The sequence below is a fragment of the Lonchura striata genome, chromosome 1, assembly GCF_046129695.1.
Source record: "Lonchura striata isolate bLonStr1 chromosome 1, bLonStr1.mat, whole genome shotgun sequence".
Taxonomy (NCBI): domain Eukaryota; kingdom Metazoa; phylum Chordata; class Aves; order Passeriformes; family Estrildidae; genus Lonchura; species Lonchura striata.
In genome coordinates, this window is record NC_134603.1 from 143,287,147 (window position 1) to 143,305,615 (window position 18,469).

An 18,469-nucleotide genomic window follows, 5' to 3' on the forward strand; every position below is an offset into this window, starting at 1 on the left:
TTTCTTTTTCTTTTCATTCCTTTCCTTTTCTTCTTTTTTTTTTCTCTCTTCTCTTCTCTTCTCTTCTCTTCTCTTCTCTTCTCTTCTCTTCTCTTCTCTTCTCTTCTCTTCTCTTCTCTTCTCTTCTCTTCTCTTCTCTTCTCTTCTCTTCTCTTCTCTTCACAGGATGACACAAACCATTAGAATTTGTATAAAACAACATCTGCTAGGAATTTTTTAAACTCAATGTCTGCAGCAGTTTTCTGCAGCAGGGGTCTACAGGCAATACAAAGACAAGGATGGAAACAGCCTTTTATTCTAAATTTCATATGTACAAGGAAAGCCATTTTACACAGTTTTGTAAATTCTGTGTAAAAAAGCTATTGTCATCCAATGTCACTGTGCTTACACTAATAAGAACTTTTAAACATGGAGTACATTATTAACAACAAAAACTGTTAACAAACAGGCATAAAAGACACAGATATGTGTGCTGATATTTCACATACATTCTAGAAATGAGTTGGCGCAAAAATAAAATGTGCCAGTAAAAAAAAATAGGCTTTTTTTTTAAAAAAAAATCACGCAATACATGATTTTTTTTCTTGCTTTCTCTCTTTTCTTTACACAATATGCTGAGATCCATTCTCAAGCCTTTTCACATCAGGATTTGCAGGCACTTCAGCAACCCAGCTATATTTTTTACAATACATGAAGTTCAGACCAACAAACAGAAAAACAGCTGCTGCAAAAGAAATCATATCCCATATGCACATTCAAATATTACTCTCTGCTAGAGCAACCATTTTGCTTTAGTAATTTTTGGATACTGACATGTTTTCAGGATGATGCGTAACAGTTTGTCTCCACTTATCTCTCATTCATGTACTTAAAAGTTTCTTTTTAATGTAGCATCATGATGCAAAAATATGGTGCATGGAAGCACAAAGGAAATTGTCCACAAAGCTTCACAATGTCTAAAAAGAGGGAATTGTTCTCTGTACAGCTATTTGATCCAAAGAAAAACTTTGATTTCCTCTGCTCTTGCTTGGAGCTATCTCCAGAATTTATCCAAAGACTACTGTATATCAGATGAGCTGACATGACACCCTCCCTAGTTCTCTTCCTAGATACAAGTGTCATATGACCAAATCAATTTAGAAGCAAAGCAAAGCAGAACTCAATTGCATGTGTGTTCACAATTTCCCATCTTTAATAAAATAGTAAAATATACTTATCAAAGGTTTCCCTGTGTCTGTATAAATAATCTCTCTCCAGTTATTTCATTTGTAATGGACTGTGCATTAAGATTATAAGGCAATTGGAACAGGATTCTCAGGATAACTGAAAGCTTAATATTGTTTTCCTCATGAGTCAGGATAAAGGCTTTTTTAATAAGCTCAGAGTGGGGAGAGAGAGAAAAAAAAGAGTGCATATGTGCATAATAGAAGAAGGATAGTTTTTCAGCATATAGACACTTAAATATTGATCAACAAAGACTGGTAATGACTCCACCATCGGAACTCCAATTGCAATTCATAGTAGAGCTCAGCCTTATCCACTCAAGAGTGATATGTACACCTCCTTCTGACCCGAGAGAAATAATAAAGGACATGTCAATGCTTCCTTCAACCTCAAATTCATTAATTTTATGCCACAAAGCTGCGTGTTGGTGTAATAAGTCACTGCAAAGTGAAACGCATTACAACAAATCCTAGCAAAAAGCCATTGACAGCTACGGGCCTGGGCTGCGGGACTGGGGAGGCAGGGGCGGCGCCGCTCGCTTCCGCTGTGATTGTCAAATGGTGGAACGCCCTTCCGCGGATTCAGCACTCGCGACAGAGCGGCAAACACGTAAGGCCCACCAACGCTTTGCCCAGATTTTCAAAGGCACTGAAATAGAAAACTGATATATTCCTTAGTACCATCAGCGTAAAAAGTTTTCAAAATATAAGTCTTTATATGAAAATGTTCCTTATTGCATGGTAAGTTGATCCTCCTTTTCTTCACCTCAAGAATAAAACGGTCTTCCCTTTTCCGGTGTTTGCAATCTGTTCAGCCTCGCTACCTGAGATGGGGAAGGCGGTACATCTTGTCTGAAAGGACCTTTAGGAGGGGCATAATTAGGGTCCTGAATTTTCTTATATGAGTCATAGTTGCTAGGCCCTTCAGAAGAAGTTTTTTTTTTCAGTTGTTGTTCTTTCCGCCTCTGCTCTTGACGAAGCAGTTCTTGTGTTTCTAGCATCACCCTGGCATTAAAGCCATGTCCCCCCATATAGCCATTCCTGGATCCCTGGTAGCTGGAATATCTGGGATTTTCCTTTGCAGTCTGGAACCCTTCTCCAGGGGAATAACTCTGCTCCCAGGAGTCTTGAGATACAGAACTGGCATTTTTCCTGCTTTGCCTGAAAAGAAAAACAAAAAAGGTTTTTAAGACAAATGTTCTGGTTAATCTTCGACTGTTATTTACAACGATCACTGGGAAGAAAGCAGCTTCTGCCATGCCATCAGCTTTTGCCCAGAGATGGCATTCTCTAGAAGTCACTTTCTAGATTCACAGCTCTCTTGTGCCCCACAATCATGTCTCTTTTGTTAGGAGAATATTTCTTAGGTAGCAGAACTATGTTTCCAGGCCTCTGCAGGAGGAATATACCATAAAAACCCATCCAGCTACGATTACCTCATGGTCTCATGAAAAACATGTTACAATTCAGTTGCAAACTAGGAAAGGCCACAGGTGTTTCTGTGCTTCCTATGAATGCAGGTAACAGCCAGCAATTGTAAATTCACTCATGAAATATTTGAATCTAGACTGACACTTGATTAAATATGCAACAGGCAGACACTTAAAACACTTGCCCTAACACTGCACAAGTCAGAAGATAAAGCTCATTACTGAGAGGTAGTTCCAGTTTCTTCCTTCCATGTCCAGAACTAAGGAATTTAGTGCCATAAGGAATGTCTCCCAGTCTGCTATAGCCTTCATAAAAGAAGAGGCAAAGATAACATTTTTTGCTCATTTTTTGGCTCCAGGGAGTAGATAAATAGGCCAAATACACATAGGAATTACAAATTCTTATCTCTTCACACTAAATCACCACATTATTTTGAAGACAGATTATGGTTTTGAAATAACTTTAATTTACTATCAAACTGCTAGATGCTTGTATGAATTTAAAATAAGATTGGTGGTGATAAAGTAAAACAATTCTGTGCTGCAGCAAAAGAGATACCCACTTTGAGATTAAAATTAGAGTATGAGGATCAAGCAATAAAATAAAATATATTGTGACATAAATCAATAAGAAAATAATTTAGTTGTTTATATTTGGCTTGATTTTTCATGTCATCACATATGATGACAGTGTGGCCTCATCCAATGAATATGCAGCAGAGAGACAGAAGAACTGGAAAATTTTTCTACCCTTACTAAAAGTAAAAAGTCACCTAACATTTTCTCAATCTTCCTTTCACATATATAATTTGAAAATTACTATATCTACCTTGTATCATAACTGATTCTGAGGCCTCTGGATGAAAAATATTATGCAAGATAAATGTGAATTATTGCAGAAAAAAGTTACAGCATAATGTAAATTCTTACAAAATTTTTGTAGTTGTTATTGGTAATCTCATATCCAACTTTGCCAAAGCAACAATGCTTCTGAGTCATGTCTTAGCACTCCCTGGAACAAGAGCGAATTGAACAAACCTCTGTAGGCTACGAAACTGTCAGGTTCCTGATCTAGAGCAAGATAAATTTTAAGTAATAGAAAATTAACATGGAGTCAAACCTTGCTCTTACAGTTTCACATGGGACAGAGGATGACTAGTTGAACCAATTTAATTTACTGACTGTTTTCTGGTACTTGTTCAAAATTAGTTGGCACACTTTCCCTGTCTGGGAAGTTCCTTAAAAAATGACTCAAGAGTTTATTTGCCTTCAGTACTACAGATTTGAATGTGCAAAGGGGAAAAAATAGGAGGTGCTCAGAGAATTCATAGGATGAAAGGCAACAAAGCTCAAGAATGAAGCCAGTGAACAAACTTCAGTCATTATGAAGTCACGGTTGCAACATCAGGCTTGGGACCCAGGTTTCAGACTAACAGTAAGATTTCTTTAAAAATCAGTCACAGTGTTAGGAACAAAGCTGGAGAACTGGATGCCCCAGGTTGTTATAGGAGTATATTTTGGTATTTACAGTGCTGAACATTAGCCCTGCAGTTCTGGCTGCTCTCAACACAGCTGAAACACCCAGAGAGCTCAAACTAATCCATTAAATTATCATTAATTACACAGTAACATGCATTGCTAGATTGCTAGCCATTTCTCATGTTGAAAACCACCTTGAGTAAAGTTCTCAGTAACTCTTTTCAAAACAAGCATTTCTATGAGTTGTTCTATGATCTATTTTTCATATTTCTTGTTGATTAATTTTCTTGTAGATTAATTTTCACCTTAAGAGTTTTTAATTTCTGCCACTGAACAGCACTGCAACTGATTCCAACTTTTAAATGCTACCAGCAATTGTGAACAGGGGAAGCAAGCTTCAAGAATCACAGTTTTAAAACTATAAATGAACATGATTGACTGAGGCTAGCATAACTGAAAGAGAATTTCTCAGGAGAAACAATAGGGCATTAATAGGGGTGGTCACTTCCAAAGGAAGACAGAGAAGAAGAAGAAGGATACAAAAGAAGAAGGATGCAAAGATTTTCAAGATGAGAAACTAACAATCTCAGAAAACACAGTAACTTTACATTTCCCTTTCCCACCTTCCAAATTTAATAGATGAAAGGTGTTAAACCATTTGAAAACCTGAAACTGTTTTATTTTCAAAGATGCTGCTAAGATAAGAGCTCACGGCTAGACAACTTTGCTATAAGGCTTATATTTGTTTCCAAAAAAAGGTATAATATACCTGGTAAAACATATCTTGTCACAACAAATTTTTCTTCCACACCATTTCCACACAAGTCATGAAAAATAATACAACCTCATTGGAAAGCAATTTGACACCAAGCTCTGGTGTAAATTATTCTCCATTCAACCATTGCTGATATTTCAAAATGCAAAGTGTATTTGCATAATGCTTAACGATGAGAGTTAATTTGTATACAGACTGGCTAAACTTCTTTTAATTCTTAAAACTAAATATCAAGTAAAATCCATTTTGCCAAAAAAATAGCCCTTTAAAACACCTACTTTAAAAAAAAAAAAGTTTTTTTTTACACAAAAAAATATTAATTTTCAGCATTCTATTTCTATTAAAAATTTATATATGCAAACTTGACGACCTCTGATTTCTTGGATAATTTTCTGAGTTCCATGTCTTTTTGCTGGAGGTCTTGAAATTGTTTTCCCTTTTAATTTCTTTCCACAGTAACATCTCAAAGATAGAATTTCTGCCCAGTAAGGAATTAGGCAACAGAAAAATAATCATCTGACATACCAAAATGGGATACCTCATGTCATGCTCAGGAGACTTTTGTAATTGCAGAAAATTAAACTGGATGGTGTCCCACAAAGAATAGGTTTGTTTAGATATTTCAATTCTTTTGGGTGCTGAATGTCATCAAATTCCCCTGAAATCAGCTCTGAAGAAATTCTCTGAAGCAATTCTCAGCTACCACATGCTCTCACTTAAGAAATTCTATGCCTTTTCCACAGTGAATACATTCCACCTGATATCAATACTGAACAAAAGTGTCTGCACGAAGTATGACATTTTCCACCACAAATGAAATCAGCTGCAGGCTCCTGGCAGGAGCAGCTGCAGAAGTTCCCATACCTGGGCAAGGAGCTGTACTGGCGCTGGGCTTGCTGGAAACTCTCTCGTTCCTCCTGCCGCTGCCGCTGCATTTGGACCTCCACGGACACGGAGTGCCTGCCGCTCTGCGAGTACGTCTTGGTGTTTGGCTACAAAACAAAAATGAAAGTGTCTTAAACAAAGCAGAACACCCACAAAAGAGTTAAAAGAGCTATCCTTTAAATTGCTATTGTACAAATACAGCGATACTTGTTTTAACATGCAGTTCAAGCAGCTCTTGCACAATAATTAGGTTAAATTCTGACCTGTAACAGTGGTCTGTGCTATAAATTCTGTTTCTGACCTACTATTTCTGAGATGCATGAGCAAACAATCATCCAGAATGGGTTATGCTTTTATGGCAATGCTGTAATTTAAATTAAATCAATGGAACAGATCTTCAGACTCTACGTTGGCCTAGCCATGCCAGCTAAGTTGGTACCCCACTAAGGATTTGAGAGGGGAAGGAGCGCAGCAGCTCCTTTCAACCTCACCAATACACTCAAGTGATGCTCTGCCTTAGTGGAACCACCCTATTTTGCAATTGGCCCAGAGACTGGGAAAATATTTTCTGGTTCAATATGATCAAGTATATAAATTCAGAAAGTCTCTTGTGGACAATGAGGATACCTGTATCTCTGAGTAGGGTCTTAATGAGGAGACAATTTGAAACATTGAAGCCAATACTAAGAGCAAGTGAAAATGGATTGTCTTTCTGACATAGAGAGTATTACAGGTCAAGATCTGACAGAATGGCTGGATTCAAACTTTGGAACATAGAAAAGTTTACTTTGGTAGAGATACCTATCACTTTCTTCAGATTTTGTGATTTCATTTTGCAAAATAAGAGTGTCACAAAAATCAAATAATGCTATGGGCTTTTCTTGTTTTACTAATATGGTTTTGCCTACAAAGAAACAGAGTATTATTTTTTTTTTCTCCTAAAAATTACCAGTACTATTCAAAATATGTAAGTTTAAATATGAGAAGGGTAGGGAGCATAACGACTTCTCTGAGCCTGGGACTGAAACAGCTTTTCTCAGACTTACTTTTAAAAGCATGTTTTGCCTTTTTATCTCTGCTTTCCCTCAAATCAAACATCTCTTGGTTTTTTTTTTTTTTTTTTTTTTTTTGTTTTGTTTTTTTTCCATTATAATTTCTGCAGCAGAAAGAGACCTTAATGGCTCACAAATATATGCAAGAGAAAAGGTCTTCCAAAAGCTTTGCACATAGAAGACAAGTTTTAGAAACTATTTGTAACATAAGTGTCTTACTATAGTCACATACCTGCAGGTAGCCAGAAACAACAAGTTTTAAACAGATGTACAACTTTTAGAGACTTTGTTATCAATGAGAATGCACTTCAGACAGAGCATCAGTTTCAGATCAGAATTTAACAGATATAATTTTCCCATTAAAAGAAGATTACTGGCTGAAAGAATCAGAATGTGAAAGCACAGGCTAGGAATAACAGTGAACTCATTTAAGAGAATCCTGAATGTAACAGTACTGTCTACTTTTTTTTGGTTACTTTTTACTCTGTAAAAACCTCAGTAAAACAGCATTTCTAATGAAAAATACTTTAGGAATGGTGAGATGAAGCAACAAATTGAGAAAACAGAATCATGTGTCAGCCTTGTGGGAAATTTTCTTAGAGATGAATAAGCTGTACATATGTATGTCCAAACCAACAACCCCCACAGAGATTTCCGACTATATTAAATAAGGGCTACACATACAGAGCAGCGTTTCAGTTATTGCATATGTCAACATTTCTAACTTTCTTGACTTTATTGAGAGTCTTCTGACATTTGGTATTTTATTGAAGGGCTCAGCTTATGGAAGGGAATGATTACCTGAAAATCATAGGGTTTATTTGTGAATTCTCTCCTGTGTGGCTATAAGCAGCTTACAGCAAACCAGAGGGAAACTCGAAAGTTCCCATATCAACTTCCCCATAAAGAATAAAAACATTTAAACTAAGATTTTACAGCCAATCTCCTAATTTCATGGGTATCACTTCAACAACATTGGAAAGCTTGCAGCTACATTATGTCATATGTGATAAAATATTTAACTCAGATAAGACATGAAATCAGAATTGCTTCTCTTTATTTGAAAACAGTTTCACTTTTTTCAGTTGGCAGTAAATATAATGGATTAAAGATTTGACAGTGCAGAGAATGGTTAAATCACCCAAAAGGTGGAGATAGGATTGAGCTGCTGCTCAGTTTAGGTTTATACAGGACAATAAAATGCATCACCTAGAAAGCACACATACGTGTGGAGAGATGAAGTTACCACAAAAGCCTGCAGTAAAGTGCCAGAGGCTCTGAAAGTCATAATGGAGTATGAATGGACTAAGATCAAAATGTAACTTCAGAGATGTTTCTTTCTAATGCACAGAGGAACCAATGGTTCAATAGAGGCAGGAGCTGTGACTCCTGTCTGCCTGCTGTAGTGCAAGCCCAGAATAACAGGATCTGAGGAGTCAGGTCCGGATTCTCTGCAGTTCACAAAGAATTTCATCTAATGGATGACATTTAAAATTTGATGGGTCTAAAGGCAAACATCTCAAATCCATTATCTGATTTGCTGAAGGTATGAGTATCTGTAAGCCCTGTTAAACAAAGAGGATTTGGAATACTTAGTTAATCTGGAAAGAACATATATTTAGTCTGAATGTTGTCCACATCTACAATAAGCTGTTCATGTAATTGAATCTATTATCTCATTTCAAGTATCCAAAAAATATGTCAATGAGACACAAAAATCCTTCCTTTGTATCATATATTCCATATGATAACATATATACACAGAGATAGGTACATTCAACCATCTTATTAATGAAAAGGCCTTTATTTCAAAACTTTTCATTCAAAACTTCAGTGATACCATTGTGAATGCCCTTGATATATGTTCATCATAATATAAAGACTTAATATAATCCATTCTGGATCCTTAACTTGCCCAGCAAAATGCAAATCTCCATATAGTGATACAACTTTTCACTGTCCTGTTGATTAAAGTAACTAAACAAAAAAAAAAAAATATATAATAAGTAACTTTCGTCTTCAAAAACTAATTGGTAATTTTGTCTCATTTCTCATAGTATGCTTTTATACACATATATTTTAATAAAATCCATTCCTAAACACACATCTATATAAATACCCAGTCCATTTATGTTACCATAAAATGGAGAAAATTAAGAAAAAAAATGTTGCTATTTTCAGATCTTTCAATAGAGCAAAAAAAATGTGTATAAGGAACACACGTAACACAGGAATTATAATACTGATATCAACACAAGGCTAAGTACAATTATAACAACCTGAAACCATCCAACAGAGCTGGCAAGAACTCGGTCCTCACAGAAGAGATTGATAAGAACTCTGGCCTTGCTTGCAATGAGATGTATGACAAGCACTGACCTTTTAAATTAGGACGTGGTCAAGGCCATAATAACAACCAAGGCTGAGTTATACAAATAAATGTATGTTCATGTCTTCCACAATACATTTAAGTGGCAATGATAGTGCATTCAGCATTGTTAAACAATGTGCTTTAAGATAGATGAAATTACACAGCTCTCTTCCCAAAGATGCATTAATTTAAAACCAGAGCTGCAAAGTTAAAAGTTTCTACCTTCTCACTTTATGCAAAAAACATTTTTTGTTACATGTTCTGTTACAGAGAGTAGCTCTGTAACAGAAGATGCAACCCTTGTGGCTCAAGTTGCAGTGACCATTATCAGCAGTCTAGGGCAAGATATTTCAGGGACAAAGGTCCCTCCTCTCTTTTCCTACCTATCCCAGGGGCTGCCCACACAGCTTCTGGCCCTGCACACTGGCATTTCTACCCACACAGGGTAGTTCTGCATGGTGGCAGCAGGGATCCCTCAGGAATGGCACAAATCAAAGCTGTCACCCAATTACAGAGAGGAGATCATGGGTGCCATCAGGGTACTGGATTTTCAGGGAGACCCAACCAGTTCAGATGACAGAAGATCTACCAATGACAGTAACATACCTACCTGACAGCCTAGAGCCACAGGAACAAGCTGGGAGAAGTGCTTACTCAGACTCAAAGAACTCTTTGGGTGATAAAGAAATAGTTAACAAGGAGATTACTAAAGGAGCAAGTCCCTTAGTATTTTCCCAGTTATTAAAAAAGACCACTATTTTATTAAAATAAATGTGGGTTGTTTTTTTTTTTATTTTACTCAGATTAGGCTCTGTGTTTAACCAAGAAGTTTCAAGTTCACCTGGGAACTTGGCAGGCACAAGTCCCTCCAAAAGTCTGTGGTTCTCATAGTGCAGAACTAATTAGAAATAGATAAGATTAAATGACCTTGCCTGCTTTATGTGTAAATGTGCTTGGCACAGATGACAGACAATCCAGTAACTGTGTATATCAAAATTCAGAATGATAAAAAACATTCAGTGTCTCTGGGAGATGTCCTTGAAAACTATTTTTACTTCCATCTTTGTGTTTATGTTGCTATGGCGAACAGAACATACAGCAGCATGTCTTTTAAAAATTGCCAGCAGGTGCATGTATTAACTCAAGCAACATGTAATAAGAAAATCCCATCCCTTTCTGTGCCTTTCTATGGTGTATATGTAGAAAGCTGAGCAAAATGGAACAATGATTTCTGTTCTGTGTTAGGAGCAGCAGAAGGAAAATCTTCAGTACGGAAGAAACAAACCACTAAGCCCTGAAATTCTGCTTGAGGTATTTATGCTCACTGTGAGCTATAAATATGGTTTTTTACTAACTAAAATGACTTAATTTCATTTTAAAATCTTATATCTTCATTTTTAAAATGTCAAATATATCAGTAGATTAGAGCTAGTAGGTACAAAAAAGTTAAAAATAAAAAAGTTAAAGTTAGAGCCTAAACCTTAGCAAAAAATGCTGGTGTTTTATGAAATCCTTTGCAGATTTGATATATAAAATGGATACTAACTACATAGGTAAAGAGAAATGACCTGTGGAGACACTTTCCTAAAAGTTATTATAATAATAACTTTGGTTTCCTCTGAAACAGATTGTGGGATTGTAGAAATTGCAATTTACCATCTAAGGCTTTTATCTCCTGCAATACTCTGTGTTAAATCTTGCCTAAGATCTTGCATAAAATATCCTAAAATAGATGCTTGAAATGGATTAATAATAGAAAGAATTATTGCAACACTTCTCTTTCTCATTATTGTGTTGAGTAATTCTACATCATTTACAGACTGATATAAACTTTACAATGTTTGTATTGAGTAAAGTCTGTATTCAGTTATTTCAGGTAATATTAATATGCTATGGTCAAAGTTAAAGCAATACAATTTTTTCCTAAGAATTTTAGATTATTTAAAATTTAGTATGGCCTTGAGAAGGTCAAGGACTTGAGTACAGGGATAAGAAATAAGTATCTTAAACAGAAAAAAAAAAAATATTTTCTATAGAGACAAGACCTGCACACCAACAAACAGCAGAAAACACCCAAGCAGAAAAAAACCCCAGACCTTCTGAGCCTTTAGTTATTAGGCCATGTATAAGTATGTTGTTAGGACTCCTAGAGTCTTTCCTCTATGAAGATCATGCCATTATTTACTTTTCAAAAATTATTAAAGCTATACTCAGACAAGTCACGTAGTGTATATATTATGACCCAGTTAGCTGTTATCTTTAGAAAATAAAGTATATTTTTATTTGACTCCTAAATACTTAAAGTACAATTTGCTCAGCTGCTCTCTCAACACCAGTTTTTTCCTGTCATTCAAATAGATCCAGGATGACTGGAGATGAATGTATTTGTGAATGGAATTTGTCACTTCCCATTTTCAGCACCAATTATTGTATTGAATATGATGAAATAAAGCACCAACTTTTGTCCCTCAAGCATCTTTGTGGGCTTTTTCGGATCACTGGTGTGCTTCCACAAGCAGGACTGGCAAGCAGCTGTAGTGTTTTCTATGGATTTTAAATGCTATTTTTAAAAATTGGATTGTTCACTCCCATGGCATTTAGGGCTACAGAGCTGTGGTTTTGTTATTGAAGGGGTGGGTGTGTCTGTTAATCAAGATGTGACTAGGCAAAAATACAAGATGTGGAACAAATTACAACCAAGTCCCCCAAAATCTGGAACTGGTACAAGGTAAGCCTCAACAGACCTAAAACAATCCAGAAAAGCACAGAAAACAGAGGCTCAGCTTTGGTACAAAACAGAAAAATCAGCCCCAAAAAAATCCTAATTGGTATAAAAGTGCCATAGCAACATCAAGGGCCTTAAATATTAGCAGACACACTATAATGCCATTCAATTCTGCATGTCCAGATACACATTTTTGCACTTTGACTGGAATTAACACCAGCAGGATTAAAATGGATTAATTAAATTTTATGTTATTTTTATATTTTTTTTTCCATGCAGCATCAGGACTATAGTATTGCCCTTGAAAGCCTCTTGTACCTCACTTTTTTAAATACAAACACATAAAAAGCACCACATAATAGAAAAAAAAGGAAAGCTACAATGCCTGAGAAAGTCATCCTAAAATAAACAAATGCAAAAACCCCTTCCATAAAGCCTTGACTCATCTTATAGAACCAGTGAATTTTAGAGATGGCTCGATGTTGCAACATTTAGGCAGTTATTTAAACCCTTAAGTGTGTCATTCAAATGGCCTTGAGCAGAAATGTTATTCTGCTTAATAGACAGTGGCATCTCATTCCAGCACTATCACTTTTTGTGTCTGCCTGATGCTGTTGAACACTCGCAGGCAGTCAAGTACTTTGTTTACTGGCAGGACAAACACAGTGGGGCAAAAAGTCCAGCACTGCTGCATTGCTCAAGTACAGAGAAATGACCTTCACCCGATGGGGCTCAGCAGGAAGGGATGGGCCAGGCACCACTCAGAGCCAGCGTGATGTGCTCCATGGAATGAGCTCTGCCTCCCGCCCAGGGAGGAGACTGAAGGGATCTGTCACAGGTAACTGGACTCCTGTGTCACAAGCCATTAATAATCTGGGAGGAATTGGAGTTGGTGAGGTTTACAGGGCCATTTTCATAATATATTAGTGGGTTTCTGAGGCATTGAGTTCCTCTGAATATCCTCAGAGCTGCCAGATTTCCATCAACATCCATTACTTCCAGGGCAAACTCCATGTTCATTTATACTTCTTTAAAGTAACCAACAGTCCCCCATCACATCAGCACTTCATTCCCTATCCTCAACCATCCCATCAGCTTGGTAATGAGAAATGCAAACTACTTATCACCTCATAGCACACACTGCTCCAAGGATGGGTTTTTCCTCTCTTTCTATCCAAACCAGGTCAGAGTTGGCTGCTGTCTTGAGGCTCAGAGGCTTCTCTGTGTGCAAAGCCTTTGTGTAGGCTGCACAACCCACCTCCCTCAGGTGAAAACACCCTTTTCAACAATGTCCCACGTACAGTTGCACTTTGCACTGCTGTGATTTGGAACCAACAGCTCACATATGGAGAAGACTGAAAAGACACTGATGAATGTATCTAAGTATTTTCCTACATGTGTATTATAAACCAATTCTGCATTTTTTTGGTGTCACTGGTATTTAATAACACATCTGGATCTGTTTTGAGAGGTTGTCTCTAGAAAGCCCATCATTTTAGGCTAACATGTTAAAGCAGTACAACAGACTCCTTGAAAAAGTGGGTTATAGCTCTTTAAAACTGAAATGACTGTGAAGTGCTGAAATGGATGAGATCATTGCTTAATCCTTTCCAAGCATTGTGATCTTGAAAGACTGGAGTACACGATGGAAAAATAAAATTAGAAGTCAAATAGACTCTGGGCAACTTTTTTTTGAAGTACTTATCTGAAATAAAACATTTGATCACCTATGTATTTAACAGCAGAGCAGATCCTACAAAAGCAACAATAAGCTTCAGAACTAATATTAATACATTAAGCTGAATTAGTCACTTTGAGCTCATTTGCATGATCTGTAGAAGGGGAGTAAACACAGAGATACCATTTGTTTGAATAAGAGAAAATAGAAAGGTCAATGTTCTGACCCAGAATTTAGGAAATTATTCCATTCCTAAGGTAATCAGTCTGTCATCCAAATAATTCCCTTCTCGTTTGTTACAAGAAAGTATAATAAAAGCCAAGTTGACTGCCTGAAGTTGCTATGGCATTTAGATATACAACAATTTGGCCCATGACCTTCAGTAGTTAAGTTCCCAAGTTATCAAGAATGCAAGCTTTTCTCATAGACAGTTTTCCCAAGAATGTTTCTGAAATCTCTCATTTGGAAACCAAACAGTAGCTGATATGGGTAACAGAAGGCATCAACTACACCCAGCCCCAATCTACCCCAAACATAAAGTATTCCTGTGATGAGCTAGCACATTATCTTCCCTACCTCAAACTGAAAGTATCTGTTAATTTATATTATATTATATTATATTATATTATATTATATTATATTATATTATATTATATTATATTATATTAATTATATTTCAGAGGAAGTTAGATGTTTTCTAATACAAGAGAAGCATATATCCTGATATTGTTCTCAGTGACTTCATACACAGACATGGTGGATCTCTGGCTATTCCCACCTTGGCCTCATGTACATGGCACTGCAGAGCAACAATAACTCACCACCCTCACCTGCTTCAGAGGAAACTGAGAGATTCTACTGTTGTCATCACACAGTTCCCACTTTTTTGGGAACACAAGTTTTTCACTGTCTTTAGAATGGAATTTTCAGGCAAAAATTACAGTTTTTGCCTCATATGTAAAGGATCCTAATTTAGGATATGTAATTGATTAAAAAGCAGCACTAATTCATTCAATTATGTTAATCAAGATAAGCACATGTATTTATATAATTGTATCACATTACTGGATCCGTTTGAATAGGGTTTAAAAGATCAATTAGGATATGTATCTCAATACAGAACTGTCTCAGCTAATGTAAGTGTCAGAGTGATACTATTGTAAAGCAGGTACGTCTCTCTTTTACAAAGACATAGTTCTGCCTTTATGAAAATAACTAAGCACAGTGATATTGCTTCAACGATAATAGCATTTACAGGGTTACATCTTCCATTTTTTATTGCTAGTATGATTTTATTCTGGTTGTCCTAGAAAATTTTAGATCAATGGATACTGCCTTTGATACTAATCCAAGCAGTAACTCCCAGAGTCAAGGGTCTAACCACAGAGCAAATGATGCTGTCTGCGCCCATGACAGATGGCTGAAGAAGTTTAGAACTGAAGTAAACATCAATGAACCAAAAATGGGGAACACAGCAAGGGCAGAAGTATGGAGGCAGAGCACCCTGCCTCCCTTTTGGTCTGCTCCCAACCCACCCAGGAACAGCAGGAGTCAGCCAAGCTCCCCAGCTCCGGCAGGCCCTGCACACTCACCCAGGGCTGCTCAAAACTGTACGTGCGCCTCCTGTCCTCCACGTCCTCGTCCTGCTTTGCCTGCTGGAACTCCTGTCGCAGCCGCTGTATCCGGTCGTGATTGTTGGGCGTCGATCTGTTGCTAAAGAGGAAGGATGGAAAGGATCAATATACTTGGGAACTGCCACCTGTGACTGGGACTGCTGCTGCAGTGCAGGACTACAGACATGAAAACAATTGACAAGCATTTAGTCCAAAGATCTTTAGGGTTTTTAAAGATTATTAATGCTGTTTGTGTTATGAAGAAATTTCACATGTTGCGAGGACAAGACAAATAAGAATTTTTCTAAAAATCATCATAAATTGTTGGCACCTTTTCCGTATATGTCACTCCTAGAGAATGAAGAAGAATAGATATAGTAGTGTCAGACTTAACATAAAGGGAAATTAAAAGTCCTAACGATCTCTGCTACTGAATAAACAAGAAAGATACTTTTCACCGATCAATAAACTGTAGTACTATCCGATCTTTATTCACATCAAATTAATTACAATGTCTGGAGGCTCTACCTATATAAAATTTGGTTATTTTCCCCAATCAATAAGAGCCTGTCATCCCTTAGTTTTGTTTTTAACAAGTCTTTTAAATTGATCCGTCTGAAAGCATTAAAAGGCTTGGGGACCAGTAAAAAGCCATCCATTTGACAGGACCATAGGCAGGAATGGATCTGGGCAGCAGATGAGAGCTGACTTCACTTGGCCCCACAGACACTGGTGGCAGGGGAGGGCTCAGTCCCAGAGCTACTGATACAAACCAGCACACCCAGAACCTTCAATCCTTCAAAACCATCAATTTTTCCACAATGCCCAGTAATCCACGCTCAACGGCGCAGGTGTACATGAAACCATAATGAAATATGCACGGGAATGGCTTATTTCATGGAGAAGGGGGAAAGTGGGTATTTATCAATCTTGTTGACATTTTTCCAGCTGTGCAGCTCCTACCTGACCCTACAACCCCCCTCTTTCAAACATGCTAATATGGGAACCACAGAAAGCCTGACAAACAAATATGCTGTATCAACCAGAAGCATTTTAATCTATTCCTGTGGGCTTCTTGAGCCTTGCATTTCATTGTTTATTTCAAAAGAGCTGATGAGGAATGGACAGCTATTACTTTGTTTCAAAAGAGAAATCTGCAAAGAGACAATGGAAAGCAATTCCATAGATTTCCTTTCTTGGACACAGGGTACAATAAAACACAGTGAATTTATATCCTGTGTTTTATTTTGTATGAAAAGAGACAATTCCAGAGCCCATTTGTAACTGTTTTCCATGTCTTTCGGGACTGGTAGGTGCAGGGGATTGGAGGTTGTAGATGTTTGAGACATTACCTCCCACTCTTTTCAGTGCCAATAAATAGAGTTTATCAGTGCTTGGTTGGCCAGACAGAAAAATTAGTATGGCTCTGGCAAAGGCTAATTTTTGAAGTGGTTCAGGTTGATTTATTTTTAAAATTTATTTGAAACCAAAAGCAAAGAAAATAAAGGAATTTAGAGAAGTATTTTCTTTCATGCTTTTTTTTAAACCCAAATGGGAGCTTTAGGAAATGCTTTATTTGTAGGTTAAGTCAATTTCTATGTGCAAATTACCATTTTGAAAAGTACAATTAAAAGAAAGCTTAATTTAGAACAGGTGGAAATGAAACACTGGTATTTTCAAGATTTCCACTCCATTGTAGATGCGTTCCTAATTTTATTTCCTTAATTCAACTTCATTTTGTGAAACAGCTTATCTCCACTTACAGTTTTATTTTATGTAAATTTATTCTTTATTGTCAAATTCTGCCCAGCCTTACTATACAACCACTTGTTTTTTTCCCATGCATTGCTATACACTACACATTTTAAAGGGATTCATCACAATCCAATATAAGGCAAGACACTTTTAAATGGTCTGTTGATTTTTAAAACTGGTATTGTTAATCCAACAAACAAGTAGTCCGCTGCTTTCTACACAGACAAATTATTCCTACATGATAAATTGCACTTAAAAAAGCAAAAATATAGTAAAAATTAAAATTTCAAGCATAAGAATATATGTTTGAAAAAATCATTGAATTTCTGTGCAAAAATTACTAGAAAAATGCCAGCCATAGATACCTTGTAGTAGTCAAGAAGAGGGGTAAATAATCAGGGTTGTGTAATCAAGGTTATTTCAGGTTTTAGAGACCACAGTGCAAAAGTGACACTGAAGCAGTTTATCCAATGGCAAACAGAAAGTAAACCCCAAAAGTACTGCACTACACCTTGTGCATTATACAGGATGCATTGCACCAGCCCCAAAATGGGCTACTGGAAGGGTTATGACAGATCTGAGGGCTTCTGCACATTTAGTGATAGTTATTCATTAAAACAATTACCTTACAGAGGAATAGCAAGAAAATAAATGCATAGTGTCCATGCTATGAAGCCAAAATATATCTTTTCCCAAACAGCAAATGCATGAACTTGACACTTTCTACACTGCAGAGAAGAGTAACAAAGGACAAGGAGGATCCTGGGATTTATAATCAACTTGTCTCCAGACCTAAGAACTTATTTTAATGTAAAAAAAATCCTTACAAAAAATTGAAAAGAAAAAAGAAGTCAAGCTGATTTAAGAGAAGTTATTCAAACTTATTAAAGGTCTGATAATGGCAGAGAAGATAAATCTTTTAACAATATTTCTATTTTATCTGAAAAGCAAGGGATATGACTCAGATTTAGAAAACTGCAAAAGAAGTGAATTATAAAAAGTAACTATTTCACAGAATAAAAAAGAGCAAAATTAGAAAAAGGCATTTCTGTATCTCCTCAAATTTCTTCAAGCTCAAAAAGTCTCTAAGAAACAGAGAGATCAAGTCAATGGGTTAATAATAATAATAATAAATATTTTTATTTAGAAGAGGAAAGGGAGACAGCTAAGGAGGCTCTAAGATACATTTCTTGAAAGATTATTTGAGGGCTTAGACTATATCTTAGATTCGACAACTTTGGTTTCCATTTTCATTTCAACCTTGTTCTGATTCTGTAGGTTAAACTACAGCTGCCTTAATCTTCTCACCACTGAGGGCTTGCACATCTCTGTCCTGGCCTGTCATGCTGTTACCTCTTTCTTTTTGTGCCTTTCTTCATCCAGTTACTCTTATCATCAGTGTTTTTTTGCTGGTTTTGATGTCTCCCACTGCACTAACTCTGCACTCAGGGAACACTTGGTACACCCACTTGGTATCTCTTTC

At 36.7% G+C, this 18,469-nt stretch overlaps 1 protein-coding gene across 12 annotated transcripts in view; it reads right to left on the bottom strand.

The window, feature by feature from the left end:
• Positions 1–279: 279 nt before the first annotated feature.
• PARD3 (par-3 family cell polarity regulator) overlaps positions 280–18,469 on the bottom strand; it is a 441,459-nt gene continuing 423,269 nt past the window's right edge. For all 12 annotated transcript variants that reach the window (XM_021542942.2, XM_021542949.2, XM_021542932.2 and 9 more), the window contains 3 exons: positions 15,211–15,331; positions 5,772–5,899; positions 280–2,384 (listed from right to left, as the gene is read on the bottom strand). In XM_021542942.2, coding sequence (XP_021398617.2) covers positions 1,991–2,384; positions 5,772–5,899; positions 15,211–15,331 — 643 coding nt within the window. In that variant the 3' untranslated portion in view covers positions 280–1,990. The remainder of the gene's footprint in view (positions 2,385–5,771; positions 5,900–15,210; positions 15,332–18,469) is intronic.